The sequence below is a fragment of the Trachurus japonicus genome, chromosome 15, assembly GCF_045865225.1.
Source record: "Trachurus japonicus isolate A0001 chromosome 15, Traja_1.0".
NCBI lineage: Eukaryota > Metazoa > Chordata > Actinopteri > Carangiformes > Carangidae > Trachurus > Trachurus japonicus.
The window spans coordinates 30,147,825-30,162,689 of record NC_140921.1 but is presented as its reverse complement, the minus strand read 5'-3'; the positions used below and the strand labels follow the sequence as shown (position 1 = coordinate 30,162,689).

The 14,865-nt window shown below is 41.6% G+C and overlaps 2 protein-coding genes across 2 annotated transcripts in view; both read left to right on the top strand.

Moving 5' to 3' along the window:
• Window positions 1-624: 624 nt before the first annotated feature.
• On the top strand, window positions 625-11,752 carry wbp1la (WW domain binding protein 1-like a). The gene is made up of 4 exons (XM_085800936.1): window positions 625-824; window positions 2,821-2,923; window positions 7,684-7,845; window positions 9,322-11,752. The coding sequence occupies exons 1-4, from the start codon at window positions 735-737 to the stop codon at window positions 9,792-9,794; spliced, it is 828 nt and encodes a 275-aa protein (XP_085657062.1). The 5' UTR covers window positions 625-734; the 3' UTR covers window positions 9,795-11,752.
• Window positions 11,753-13,499: 1,747 nt separating this feature from the next.
• The window catches only part of nt5c2a (5'-nucleotidase, cytosolic IIa), a 28,589-nt gene continuing 27,223 nt past the window's right edge, over window positions 13,500-14,865 (top strand). The window contains exon 1 of the mRNA XM_085800935.1: window positions 13,500-13,622. Within this exon, the coding sequence (XP_085657061.1) occupies window positions 13,522-13,622 (101 nt within the window). The 5' untranslated portion in view covers window positions 13,500-13,521. The remainder of the gene's footprint in view (window positions 13,623-14,865) is intronic.

Genomic DNA, 14,865 nt, shown 5'->3' with positions numbered 1-14,865 from the left:
GCCTATGTAGTTTATAAATAGTTAGGCCTAGTGCTTATCAATATGAGTAAAATATTTTAATTGTGTTTATAAACTACATACGAATGCATATTCATGTGTTATAAATGATGAATTCAGTATTTATTAATGCTTAGCTTAATAGTGTAGGCCTACTAATTATAAAGTGTTACCCCAGGCTGAGCTCAGAGGACTATTTAACTGGAAAGTATATGCTTTGTATTTTTATCATGGATAAATCAACTCTGTGCCACTTTCTAACAAAGAAAACAAAGACGAGCATGCTTCTCACTACTTTATGATGCTCAAAAAGGCCAAATGACAATCATTCGAACAAATTGTGTAATACACACACATTTCACAAATGTGCATTCATGTCACAAACTGTCTGTTTATCTATTTAACAAATAGCTTTTACTCAATGAATTGTCTATTTTATTTTTCCAATCACATTGTGTCAAAGTTGCTGATTTAGCAATATTTTTCACCTGACATTTTGGTCAATAAAGTTTAAATACCTTTGAAAAAAAATCAAACTGGATTGACAGCCAAATCGGCCAATCACTGTTCGAGGAACGCCCACATTCCTGAACGGACCAATGGGACGGAGCCGAAGTCGACCTCGGTGGGGGAACAATTGTTGAAATGTAGCTGGACTTGTTTTGCTTTCGTTAACAAGCGAGACCGACGTCTTTTTCTAACAATGCAATGGTTTGTTACCAGTATAGTCATTAAAAATGTTAGTTTCTAACTTCTCGACTGCAATGGTGTCACCGTTGATCAGCGTTGGACAAGAAAGCGCAGCGACGGCGACTCCGGTGTCAGAGGTAGCAGCCGAGCGACGGTGGCAGTCAGACAGCTAGCTGCAGCAACTTAGCCTGCGAGCTAAAAGCTTTTAGCCAGACGTCGACCCACCGAAAATAACCATGTTGAATACTCTGGTTGCTGACTGCAGGCTTGTGTGTTGAGTTTTAACAGCTTTTTCCCTGCAGGCCAGTTTTCACATTCGCTCCAATAGTCGCAAACACGGGTAATAAAGTTAGCGCTAGCAAGTTGTGTTAGCAGGGATGGGCACTAGCACAAGTTGAAGTTTCTATGAGTTAGCGCAGCTAGAGCCAGGTAGCCTGTCACAAACTTTGTGGAACCGAACCAAGGCTATATCTATATATAACACTATAACATGATTGCTGAAACAATAGTAAGAGACGGTTTCCTCGCTTGTTACGTGGCACCAGGCTCAGCTCAGCAGCGTTGACTTATTTATCTTATGTAAATAGATTAAGAGATTCGCGTTGTTCCTGCTGTTGTTGTTGGTGGTGGTGGTTGTTCCTGTGGAAAAACACTGATGCGCCGTTGACGTATTGACAGTTGAGCTGTCAGGGGCCAAACAGTCAGACCCTCAGTACCCAGGACCGATCACTGAATGCTCATGTGCATGTTCAGCTATAACGTTATACATACAGTGTCATGCAAAAGTTTGGGCACCCCTGGCCAACATTTCTGTTAATGTGAACAGTTCAGCAAGTGGAAGATGAAATGATCTCCAAAAAGCATAAAGTTACAGATGACACATTCCCTTTACATTTTAAACAATATATTTTAGCATTTGTTGTTGTTGTTTTCTTCAAAAATATTCATCTTCCACTTGCTTAACTGTTCACATTAACAGAAATGTTGACCAGGGGTGCCCAAACTTTTGCATTACAGTGTATATCTTTGTGTTGTCTATGTTTGTGTTGTGTGGATGAGTGGAAGTGTGGTTGTTGTTGTTTTTATGAGCTACTGGAAAAAATGAATTGAAGTGAATAGCTAAAGTTCTATCTCTCTATTGAAGTTATCTGAGAACTCAAGTCTCCTGGGTTTCCCATTCGTTTACAGGCTGCTGCTTTGTTTCCTTTTGTCACTCTAAAACTGTAGAAAGCAAAAATAATACTGATATTGCTTAAAGTATTGTAACTTGATGCCTGCTTTTGGGGATCATTTCATCTTCCACTTGCTTAACTGTTCACATTAACAGAAATGTTTGCATGCTAATATGTCTATATAGCTGAAATCCCCAATCTTTTATGTTAAAAACACAAGGAATCAGGTTACCAATAAGATGTTTCCATTCATCCCTCATTGAAGCATGAGTGCAGTCGAACCCATTCAAACTGTAAAATTATTAACTCGTAGGTCTGAGAGCAACATGTGCAAAATCAAACGACGACGAAGATGAATCAAAGTGACATGTTGGAATCTAATTATACCGGGTGGTTGGCTGTGCTACTTATCAGAGAAGACAGGAATCTGAAGAATTAGTCTTTGCTGGCGCAGCATTACAGTCAGCCATAGATAGCAGCAGTAGGACGTTGTCAGCAGCACGTATGCAGTAGTGGTTGCCCCCCATGTTACACGGGTCCACCGAGCCCCGAGAGATGCAGCAGTGTTGCTTGGGAAACATCTGACATCTGATTCCTCCTGACTGTGCTCGGTTGTATCCAGGCAGATTCTGGCCTGCTGTGCTTAAGTGTTTTGCTGCAGGAGCAGCATTAAAAACAAAGAAGAGCTAGAACCAGTCAGATTAGATCACAAAACATTGATGAGATAATATCATGATCATACACTAACTAGTTTGTTTATGTGGCATAGAATAAGTGCTTATAATAAAACTGTACCGAGTGTGTGGCCATAACTGTGAATGTTTTGCGTAAGTAGGGCACTAGATGGTAAACCTTATGATCGGAGGCTGACAACCATTTGTCAGTGATTTGTAATGTGCTTAAGATGTAAGAAAATGTTTCCTCAAGCTGGTGTGTGACACATGTATGTGTGTATTTACAGGCCCACCTGCTGTGCGAGGGAGTAAACAACCAGAGCTACACCTGTGAGTCGGGTCACTGCTGTGGAGAGACACAGTGCTGCAGCTACTACTATGAACTGTGGTGTAAGTTACCCGCCTCTACTTGGGTGTCTCTGAATGGTTCCTCTTCATAACACTCACAGTATAAATTATATGACACTGGATGCAATACACTTGGCTCAAAGCCAGTAACGTTCCCATAAGCGCACATTTGTTCTAGTTTTATTCCAACAAACTTAAAGCAGAAGTAAGGTGAATGTTTGTGTTAATATAAGTCTTAAATAGTTCTATCTTCCGACAGCAATCACTTATATAGAGTGTTTGGTCTGAAACACGGGTCTGTCAGTCACTCTGCTCTGCTGTAAGCCGAGGAGAAAACTTTCCTTGTATCCTACAACCTTTATCCAATGAGGAGAGAGAACGGCATAAAGGGGCGGTCCTCTCTGTGTGTGCAGCCAAGGGATGCGCGTGAATGTGGTGACGTAGGGACGAGGGCGGGGACTGCTAACTCCATCTGCTGACAAGAAGTTAGCCAAAATGACCAGATCGCTTACTTCTGCTTTAAAGGGATAGTTCAACATTTTGGCTAATTGGCCCATTGCCATAATCCCTATAGTTTCAGGAGTACGTTCATTACCTTTAATTGTCGTTGCAAGCTATTTAGAACGGCAGAGTGGAGCCACGAGCTGCTCAGAGCTACACTACGGAGGCTAATGGGATTTCTTGGTTTCCCTTATCAAACTTATCAAATACACAATCCAACAACTCCAAAACGCTCTGGTGGACAAGATAATAACAGAACGTTACCAGACAGAGTTGTTTTCAAGGTAAATTCATGCAAAACTGCTGATGCGCGTTACCCCCAGGGGCAGTTTTTCGGCAAGCAGTCTCTGCATTTGCCTCGAAAACAACTCTGTCTCGTAACGTTCTGTTATTATCCCATAGCGTGGTGAATGTGCAGGTCACAACTTGTCCACCAGAGCGTTGTGGAGTTGTTGGATTGTGTATTTGATGAGTTTGATGAGGGAAACCAAGAAATCCCATGAGCCTCCGTAGCGTAGCTCTGAACAGCTCGTGGCTCTGCTCCGCCGTTCTAAAAATAGCTTGCACCGACAATCACAGGTAACAAACCTACTCCTAAAACTATAGGGATTATGGCAATGGGCCAATTCGCCAAAATGTTGAACCTACTCCTAAAACTATAGAGGGTATGCGTTTACGTCACGTGGCCCGGGGCAACACTCCTTTCATTCGGACTGAGTGGCAAATGTGAAGGATAGTGGCGGTGGATACAGAGAAACCAGGTAAAACATGTAGTATCAAAACAAAAATTGAAGTCAGAAGGACTCGACAATCCGTACATTACGTTGTGTGTTTTAATCAATCCTGTAACACACACACAGTGTGACCGCGGCACCGGCAGAGTGACAGAGATTACAGCTGTTAACTTGCATCCCGACAGTGACTCCCGAAACTTAAACCTGACTTGCTCCTCTTCTGAAAAACTCTGACATGTCAAACTTTAGGATGTGTTAGAGGACTAATTCATCTGTCTAACCATCAGAACTGTGACACATGAAACGGTAAACACAGCTGATCGATGGAAAAAAATTACCGCTCGAGTGGATTTACTTTCCGTGATTGAATGCTCTTGAATGTAACTCGGTCAAAGTCAGACGTATCCTCACAATGTTTTGCAGTTCTGTTAGGTCATGCATGATGTACATGCTGACAAAGTTAGACATGTCAGACTGGTATGGGCTCGGAGAAAATCGCCTCGTTACTTTCCTTGATTTTAAACTTTGGCGGCTCTGCCTCTCGTCTTTGCCACTCAGTGAGCGTTCTGCAGTGACTTCTGAGTACCGTGACGTCATGTGCATACCCTCTATAGGGATTAGGGATGCACATGATTAACCGTTTAACCGTTAACCGATAACAATAACTTTGACCGATTAATACTATCGGTTATTTATTTATTTTATTAGCTCCTTATGTCGTCAACTCATGGGGGCGTGTCGACACGTGCAGAGTTCACGTGCCTTCAGTCATATTTCGCAGCAAAAAGTTACACAGGAGGACTGACAGTATGTGCAGCAGCCCCCATGAAGGAAGATCAGACAATAAATGTAACCTACACGGACATAGATGTGCATCACCTGTAACAACGGCGCTGGGAAAAAAAAAAAAACGAGGACGTTGCTGCTCTCCAGCCTGTTCACCTGCAGCTCTCCTGCAGCTCCACAGAGGAGCTGTCAGAGCTGCTCCTTCAGTCTGGTGTTTGGCTGCACTTTGTATAAAAACAGTTCTACATTGGACGATCTAACCTCCAGAGCGCGATCAGCTGAGACAGAGCGCACTGATAAGCTGTCGCGGCGCACGTGTGTATTTAACGGCAAAAAATAAATAAAAAATTTAAAACCAAATTTTTTTTTTTTTTTTGGCCGTGCGCTGCAAGATTCTTAATCTTATCGGTTAACGGTTAATAATCGGTTAACGAGCGTCGGTTATCGGTCAGAAAAAAAAATTCAAAATGTGCATCCCTAATAGGGATTATGGCAATTGGCCGATTTGCCAAAATGTTGAACTATCCCTTTAACACCACTAAAGGTAAAGGAAGTCTGAATTCTGAAAACAGGAAGGAAGCAGAAGAACAGGAGTGGTACCAGTACCAGTTAGTCTCCAACTTGTTCTACTCTTCTTGTTTACTGTGTGACCTGCTGTTTGGCTGTCTGGGTGCCTCTCATGTTGCAGACACACCCATGTGCCATTTGACAAGAGCACTCAGCCTGTCGGTGCACCCGCTGCCATTTCTTTCATTTTGTTTTGAGGGTGCACTTCATGACTCAAGCTTTTTGACACAAAGAACATGAAAACCATTGTAGGGATTGACAGACTGTCAATCATCATAACTCTGAACTAAACAAGGATGTAGCACCTAGAGTTGGAAAAAGGTGACACTGATGCAACAAACAATGGTTTATACTCGATGTTAGACTGGTAATATTTCTGCATTGCTTTTTTAGTCACAACAACATTAATAGTGGGGCAGATAAGCAAAATAATTGTGCGTTTTAATGACTAAAGCATGAAACTTTCAGCATTTCATCTACATACCCCAAGGTTTAATTTTAGACGTGGAACCACTTTGGTGGCTGACCTTTAGGGGTCTTTAGGGGTCTTTTTCCACATTATTCCCCATTGGAAACCTATGAAAATCTGGGAAGTAAATCATTACCAATACATTTCTTCACCATTGTGTTTAGGAAGGTGTGTAATATCATGTAATAAAATGTTGAAATTCAACTCCAGTGGGAAACCCCCTAAAAAAACTACTCAAAGTTGGGGTACCCGTGCAGATTCTGCGAAAATTCTGTGATGTTAAATTTGGCCTTAAATAACTTGTGAGGGGTCAAAATAGAGGTTTTTCATGATTCTGAGTTGATCGCAAACATTAGTTTTTCAGCCAAAACACTTGTAGTGGGAACCTTGGTGGAAAAAAACAGCCACACCCACTTTTCCTGCTCATCGGAACCCCCACCACCACCAATAGAATGTATTGCAGAGAAGCCATTCCTTAGCATGGCAGAGGTTGTGTCACATATTACTACTAAATACTCAATAATATAACTTATATTCATCGTCTGTATAACGTTGTACAAGAAAAAAGGCTACAAAATATAAGTTATATTATTGAGTATTTAGTAGTATTATGTGACACAACTTCTGCCATGCTAAGGAATGGCTTCTCTGTAATACATTCTATTGGTGGTGAGGGGGGTTCCGATGAGCAGGAAAAGTGGGTGTGGCTGTTTTTTTCCACCAAGGAGTGTTTTGGCTGAAAAACTAATGTTTGCGATCAACTCAGAATCATGAAAAACCTCTAGTTTGACCCCTCACAAGATATTTAAGGCCAAATTTAACATCACAGAATTTTCGCAAAATCTGCACGGGTACCCCAACTTTGAGTAGTTTTTTTAGGGGGTTTCCCACTGGAATTGAATTTCAACATTTTATTACATGATATTACACACCTTCCTAAACACAATGGTGAAGAAATGTATTGGTAATGATTTACTTCCCAGATTTTCATAGGTTTCCAATGGGGAATAATGTGGAAAAAGACCCCTAAAGACCCCTAAAGGTCAGCCACCAAAGTGGTTCCACGTCTAAAATTAAACCTTGGGGTATGTAGATGAAATGCTGAAAGTTTCATGCTTTAGTCATTAAAACGCACAATTCCTTCCATATATGAGCTTATCTGCCCCACTATAAAGAGTGATGCATAGGAGAAGTCACAACTTTTCTTTTTTATTAAAAAAAATATTTGTTCATACTCGGCAAACCAAGGTGTTAAAGGGATAGTTCAACATTTTGGGAAATTGCCCCATTGCCATAATCCCTATAGTTTTAGGAGTAGGTTCGTTACCTAGACGTTACGAGACAGAGTTGTTTTCATGGTAAATTCATGCAAAACCGTTCTGATATTATCTCATAGCGTGGTGAATGTGCAGGTCACAACTTGTCCACCAGAGCATTTTGGAGTTGTTGGATTGTGTATTTGATGAGTTTGATGAGGGAAACCAAGAAATCCCATGAACCACTGTAGCGTAGCTCTGAGCAGCTCACGGCTCTGCTCTGCCATTCTAAAAATAGCTTGCACCGACAATTAAAGGTATCGAACATACTCCTAAAACTATAGGGATTATGGCAATGGGCCAGTTTTCCAAGATGTTGAACTATCCCTTTAAACAGTATGATGTTTGCACTGAAGCTCATATTGTAATTGCTATATAAAAAGACCATGCATTTTTTTCAAAATATGCACTAAAGGTGTTTTGCCACAGGGTTCTGGTTGGTGTGGACCCTGATCATCATCCTGACGTGCTGCTGCGTATGTCAGCACTGGCGGTCCAAGCAGCGCTTCCAGCAGCAGCGCCGGCAGAACGAGATCAACCTCATCGCCTACAGAGAAGCTCACAACAACTCCCAGCTGCCCCTCTATCTCAGTGAGTGTCTGTGTGAGCGCCGTGCTGCTGCCTCTACACATTCCACACATAGACTCCATCTCTCAGACGCATCGCTAGCTGCCCGTCATATATGTTTTTAAATAGAATAAACAAGTAGAACTTGATCAGGAGAGTTTCCTGGTGCAACTCAAAAAGTCAGTGTGTGTTTGTGTCCAAAAGACATGAATGTGCACAGTTTCTTTAAAGAGATAACAGTCAGCAAGCTCCTCAGACCGTGGCTTGTGGTTGTTGTGTTTTCCCTCTGGTCCTCTCTATTACATCATACAGTATGATAGATAGATGATTCATCCAACTACCTACAGTGTTTTTATGAAAGCACCTGCTCTTTTCTAATGAAGCTTTCCCACATAGTTCTGTGAAACAAAATGGTTCATATCATTTTAAATGACATAAAACCAACATGAATACAACAAATCGGATGCTTTTAAAACAACATTTGTTTAAATACTTCTGAGTTGCTCATCTTACCAACCCTTATTTGTCACTGACCGTCTGCAGCAGCCTCAGAGTATTACATCCCTAATTTAGCTCAGCACAGGTCACATCAGTGGTGAAAAAAACATTTGTTATGGAAAATGAGAACTGCATTATTGATTGTTAATGTAGACAAAAAGAAAACATAATGAAATCCCTGGTGGATTAATTATATTCTCCAGACTTACAGGGATGCGTTGTTTGGTACAAGACCAAACAAAAATCACATCACTTAAAAACTTGTCAAAGTGAATACCTGAAATTCTTACACACCACTATATCAGCTAAAAATCTTTGCCATATCATTTTTTTTTGCATATCACACAGCCCTATTAAAATTCACCTGTTATTTTTATGCATTTCTTAATTCCTCATCCAACAATTACAGAACGAAAGAACTTTGCAGTGGAGGTTTGTTTCCACTTGCGAGTTGAATTGAATCAGTTTGTCATTGCACAGAAAGCAGTAAAACCAAATTTAAAAAGACGAAGAAGTGCTTCCATGAAAACACACATCATTCATACTCTGGTCAAAAAACTAGTCAATAAATAAATATTAATAATAAATTGCAGATAATGACCTGTATATCTACATATTACACATTGAGACTGTCATAGACTGTTACTGTTTAGTGTTTGAGTTTACTGCACATCAAATTATTCATTATGTCAATTGATTCGCTATTAAAGGGACACTTCACCCAAAATCAATAATTCACTAATTTTCTACTCACCGTCATGCCAAGGAAGGGTTTGGAGAACTTTTGGAGTCATCGTTGGCATGACGGTGAGTAGAAAATTGGTGAATTATCGATTTTAGGTGGAGTATCCCTTTAATTTAAGCATTCATTAGTGCAGATTTAAACTCTGTTAACACGTGTTGAGTGGAAGTTTAACACTCTGATTGACTGGGAATGAGTGAAACACTGTCATATTTGTGTCCTTTCATACTATAATGCATGTCCATTGTGTTCCTCTGCAGGATTCTTGCCAACCTATCTGCTGCCAGCCTACGAGGAGGTAGTGGACCGCCCGGCCACCCCTCCCCCTCCCTACACCCCCCTCCAGCCAGAGCCTCCATCCACAGATCCCCCCACAGAGGAATCTCCGTGCCCCCACTCGGCCATCTCCGTCGAGATCTCCGATGCCGACGCGGTGCTCCCCGCCACTCCAGAGGCCACGCAGGTCCTCCTCCACAGCGCCGCCAACCCCAACAAGGACTTGACGCCGGGCAGGTACCGGCGCTTCACGGGGGACTCCGGGATCGAGGTGTGCGACGGCCAGGAGCTGTGGGATCAGCACGGCTTTTTAGAAAGAGAGGAAGAGACGGAGGAGCAGGGGGCGGAGATCGCCGAAGAGCCGCGCGACCGCCGCGACCCCGGGACTTTTGAAGACACTGATGCAGTCATTCACGAAAACACAGACGGACAGACAGAGTCACAGTCTCTTAGGTAATCCACAACGATTAATACCTGCAGAGACGAAACTCTGCAGCAGTCACTGATGCAATATTATTACTGTTGGTGCTCAGGGGTTTAGTCTTATAATACATGTGTAAGCTTGACTAACACCAGTGTGACAGGCCTGGAGACAAATCACAGATAGGACTACATATTGTAACTATTTCCTGGAAAGTGCAGCTTGTTTTTAGCCGAGCGTCTCCTCTCCTCAAGTTGAAGTCAAGATGGTGTTGAACAGCTGTCATCCTGTCAGGAAGCAGCACTGGGATTCATGTCCACGTACACGGAGCTGTAAGCTTTTGCCCAGTGTAACTAAAGTAGCTGTTATTCTGTTACTGCCAGTAGCATTTGACCAGCACAGCCGCTCATCACTGATTTTATATTTTTCCCCATCGTGTTTGATTTACACTCTCAGGGATCAGGATATTTTACCGTGTAAGATAAATGGGTCAGTGCTCTCTGGTAGACAGTCCAAACACCGCTTCACACTTTTGTATGGGGAGTTGTTGCCTATATGGGCCTGTCAGCTCCACAGGTAGACCTGTAAAACTGGTCCTCTTTACCTGTTGGACTCTGGGGGTTTGAGCTGTCATAACCTTCTCTGTCAGCATATCTTGACTCATTAATTATACAGCAGTCACAGATTTGCTGATTCACTCCTACCACATGACTATCACACATGTAATAGCATTTAGGTTAAATGGGCCATGTAACTTGTTCCAGACAAGTTTATACTCGAGTTCAGCTCTGAGCTGATGATAGAGCTGCAGCCCCAACATGTCCAGGGTTGAGCAACTGATGCAAATTCTTACATGATTAGAGATGCAGCACAAATGCTCTACATCTGCTCTTATCAAGAGCCTTTTAAAGGTCCCATCTGTCATTTATTTGAAGTATTGATATCCATAATAAGGTATATTTGTGGGGGTTTTTAAATGAGATCTAGCAACAAAAGATCCCAGTATATCCAGGTCAGAAGAGTCTCAGAGTCTCTTTTGTGATAAGCTTTAAAGATCAAATACAAATATGGCAGATTGGAGGTAAACACAAAGTTGTGGAAGTAACAGAAAAAAGGCTGTGTTTATTTTCTGCGGACTGAGGCTTTGATACTTTCACAGTGTTAATACATAACCTTTGTAATTAAAGAAGACATATATTTACAATATGGGACCTTTAAATCAAGTCACGGAGACTGAGAAAGTAGTGAGCAGACAGATTTAACAACACTACGTCCAGATCTATGTCATTCAGATGTCCATACATCTATTCGTACTGAAAAGTTGTCTGTAGAGATTGTTGTGAGGCCATGTTGAAGCACACCAGCATCATACTGTTTGTTAACTGACCCCCTGAATGTGTCAACACTGCTCCACGTCTCCACACTCAGGATCTCTACGTTGGTCATTGTGTGTCTCCTGTCACCTGTTACACTGGTGTTAAAGATTCTGATGCCATAGTGCCATAATGTGTAGCCTTATGTAGCCTTTGAACAGGAAATATTTAGTTGAACTTAATCAAAGCTCTGGAGTCTCTTTAATTGATTATCAAGTCTCCGTTCAGTGTACTCAATGACAGATTGATCATCGTATACACCTATGTTATAGTACGCCAAAAACGTGTAGATAGTTAAAGACGAATATCTGAGATATCACCGTCAGTATGGTCACTCTGAAAGCGCGCGCACACACGTTTGTGTAGGAGGGTGTCGGTTGTAAATGTAAGTGTGTATACAAAGGGAATGACCATGGTGAAATGGGACGACACACTCCATGTCGAAACGTGTCAGGCTGTTCAGGAAGCCGACTGTGAAACCTAAAACCTTCCAGTGCACTGAGGAGACTCTGCTCCAGTTGAGTCAGTTCCAGCACTTTTCCACATATGCAGCACCTGGTGCTACACTCTGTACATATGCTCTTTATTATCTGCTGAATAAAAGTATATTTTTCTGTTGCATTTTGTATAAAATAGTTATTAAAAAATCATGTGCAAAACGCGCCTACATTTTTTCTGGTGAGATTTTGAACAAAAGCCAACTCTGTATACAGTACAAACAAAATGATTATATTTAAGTGTAATGGCTGTAAGTTGTCTCACATTGTCTATACAAGAGCCCAAATGTCCATGTTACAGTATTTTACCCAGATGTGGTACAGCTTAATACACCAGAATTTTGGAAGTGTAGATCTGAGCTGCTCCTGACTAACCATGATATTAGTTGTGATTTGCAATTACTAGGTGGAAAATAGTTAAACAACCATTTGTTAAATGTGAACACTGTCACACTATTTGCTATGCTGATGCCATTATAATATAATGGGCTGAGCAGATGAAATCAGGTTCCCAAGAGATAAAAAAGCTGATGAACACAGAGCCAGCTCCTCTTTGATAAAGATGCAATAAGTCTGTCTGAAATACTTCTTTATTTTAAATCTCAATCATCTTTAAATTTCCCTCAAACTGAAGAAAACAGATAATATTTGCTTGATTCCATATAGACAGCTTGTAGTTGGCTGTCATTTTGATTTGCTAGTGTTTTATTTTTATTTATTTAACCAGACAGAATCAATTAAGAACAAGTTCTTATTTACAATGATGGCCTGACAAGAGGCATAAGCTTCTTGATGGGGGGGGGGGGGGGGGGGGGGCTGTGAAATGGTCATGATCTCAATCAATCACTTTAAATGTACATCCTTACAGCTTTTTATTCTCCAGGTTTGAATGTCAGTCCCAGTCTGAGGTCCTATAAATGCACCATGCAACTTTGTCTTTTGATTCATTTATTTTTCATGCATTTTTTAAATCAAGTATTTCAACTCGAGGAACAATGTGACTTAACAACCTATGTGCTGATCCACATTATACTCATGACTTCAGAGATGGAGCTGTGGACTTTGGTCACCTTCTGCCCTTAACCCAAAATAAAGTAAACATGATGTTTGTGGCAGCAAACTGGAAAGAACAAGTGACAAACAGACTGTGTGATCCAGTAAACCGTATGTCATCATACCCATTAATAACTTCAAATGAAACAGACACGGCGGAAGGTTACATCCACAGGGAGGCAGTGAGTCCAGCAGACGGCACTAGAGGAAAACGAATGATGGAGAAGTTAGAGAGACGTGCGCATGCGCTTCATGTAACCGACAGACCCCTTTTAAAAGTCTGCAAGTGAAGTGCTGCTGGGCTGAAGCCGTCGCCGTGTAGGTTGTTGACAGTGTGTTTAGTGTTTTGTCGCACTGCTGTGAGACAGACTGCCTGCGGCTGAAGAGAGGAGAGCTGGTCGCAGCTGTGTTTGATGCAGGTACGTGAACGCACCGAGCGGGGACAGAGGGTGGCGTCCAGCGGTTTGACCGACCCACCCCCCTGAAAGATTGTATTATTAGCTCTGTGTTATGATTTCTTGTTGGATAAAGACACACAGCAGCCCCCCCGTCGGGCTGCTAATGTTAGCCGTCACTGCCTTTACAGGACACCGAGCTAACTTTAGCCTAGCCTCCATTTTCCTGCCAGACCTATGGGCCATAGATGTATACTGACAGGTTTGTAACACACAATTCAAAACCAGTCCTTTCCCCCCCAATGACGAACAGTGGTCACGCGTGTTGGTGTTAATTATGCATATAGTACAAAGTTGTAAGTAAAAGTTTACCGGAAGTTATTGAAGTGTTACACTGAGCAGCTGTTTTCTTCCCAGAAACAGTGAACAGAGTGAACGGTTCAAGATGACGACTTCATGGAGCGACCGTCTCCAGAACTACGCCGACCTACCTGCCAACATGGACGGTGTGGCCATGAAGAAGTACCGGCGTGAAGCTCACCACAGGTACGTGTGTGGGCCACACTGCAGCCACACAAGTGCTGCCAACAGAACAACACCCTCAACATGGACCCGGTCCTATGTTCCTGACACACACAACACAAGTGTGTAACACGAGTGGTTTCATCACTGTTTATGTGTTTCAGTTTCTCGTGTTTGACTTTTGTTATTTGCATCTTCAGCATTGCTTCCGATTGATGACCTGAGGTTAAAAACACACATTTCAATCATATAAGCTGTTTTTAAAGCAACAGTGCAACTTGAAGAGACATGTTGCCCCTCAGTGTACTACTTTGTTAATTGATAACTGATCTTGAAGTAAACCTGGATAATCAGTAATTTGTTAAATAAACCTGCAATTTTGTGGCTAAATCAAAGTTGTGAGGATGATGACCAAGTGTTTTTAGCTTAGGCAGAAGAAGGCTTCAATGACCAGGAGCCTGATTGGACCTGTGGGCTTTGTCTCTACCCATAAGCCAGTTTTCAACATCCATACTCAAAGCCATTCATAATTTTGGATATTAAAATTAGAAAAGGAATGAAATGAATGGGAAACACATCTCAAGCTGACTTAGTTCATACACACCTGCACTTGTAACCATGTCCATCCAAACATAATTTCATATTCTGTAGGTGATTATTCTGCCCACTTCAACTCAGTTGCAGTGTCATGTTCTGTTTGTTGCTGTCTGTTATGTCTCATAATGTTGTATATTTGCTGAATTGCATTATTAGTACAAATCCAAATTGTGTTCCACTGTGAAATTAACCAAAAGAGATCAGTTACTAAAAGTTGCTGTTTGTGTTTGGACCTGTGTAGCCAGAAATCATTTCTTTTGATTTAGAAGAACATCACTATTATCACGAAATGGTATCACTATTCTCTGCAAGTGACTAGAGTAACAAAACCAGCAAACAAACAAAAAACAACAAAATCAGACCTTGTAACATGAATTTGTCCTCACAACCACAACAGAAAACAGGGCCTTAATTGAAGGAAGAAATGCTCTGATAAGACAATATGCAGCTTTAAGGGGTTTTATTTTGAGGCTTTCGCTGGAACTGTGTGTCCTAATACCGGAAGGATTCATTGCACTGCAACAGGAAACAGAAGTGGAAGTCTGTGTCTGCCTGAAGCCTGTAAAGCAGCAGAACAGCTACTTTCACATACTGCTGATTATTTTGTCAAATAACTGGAAATAAAATAGCAGATGTCCTGGTGAGAAGAGCAAAACAAACAGATAAAGTA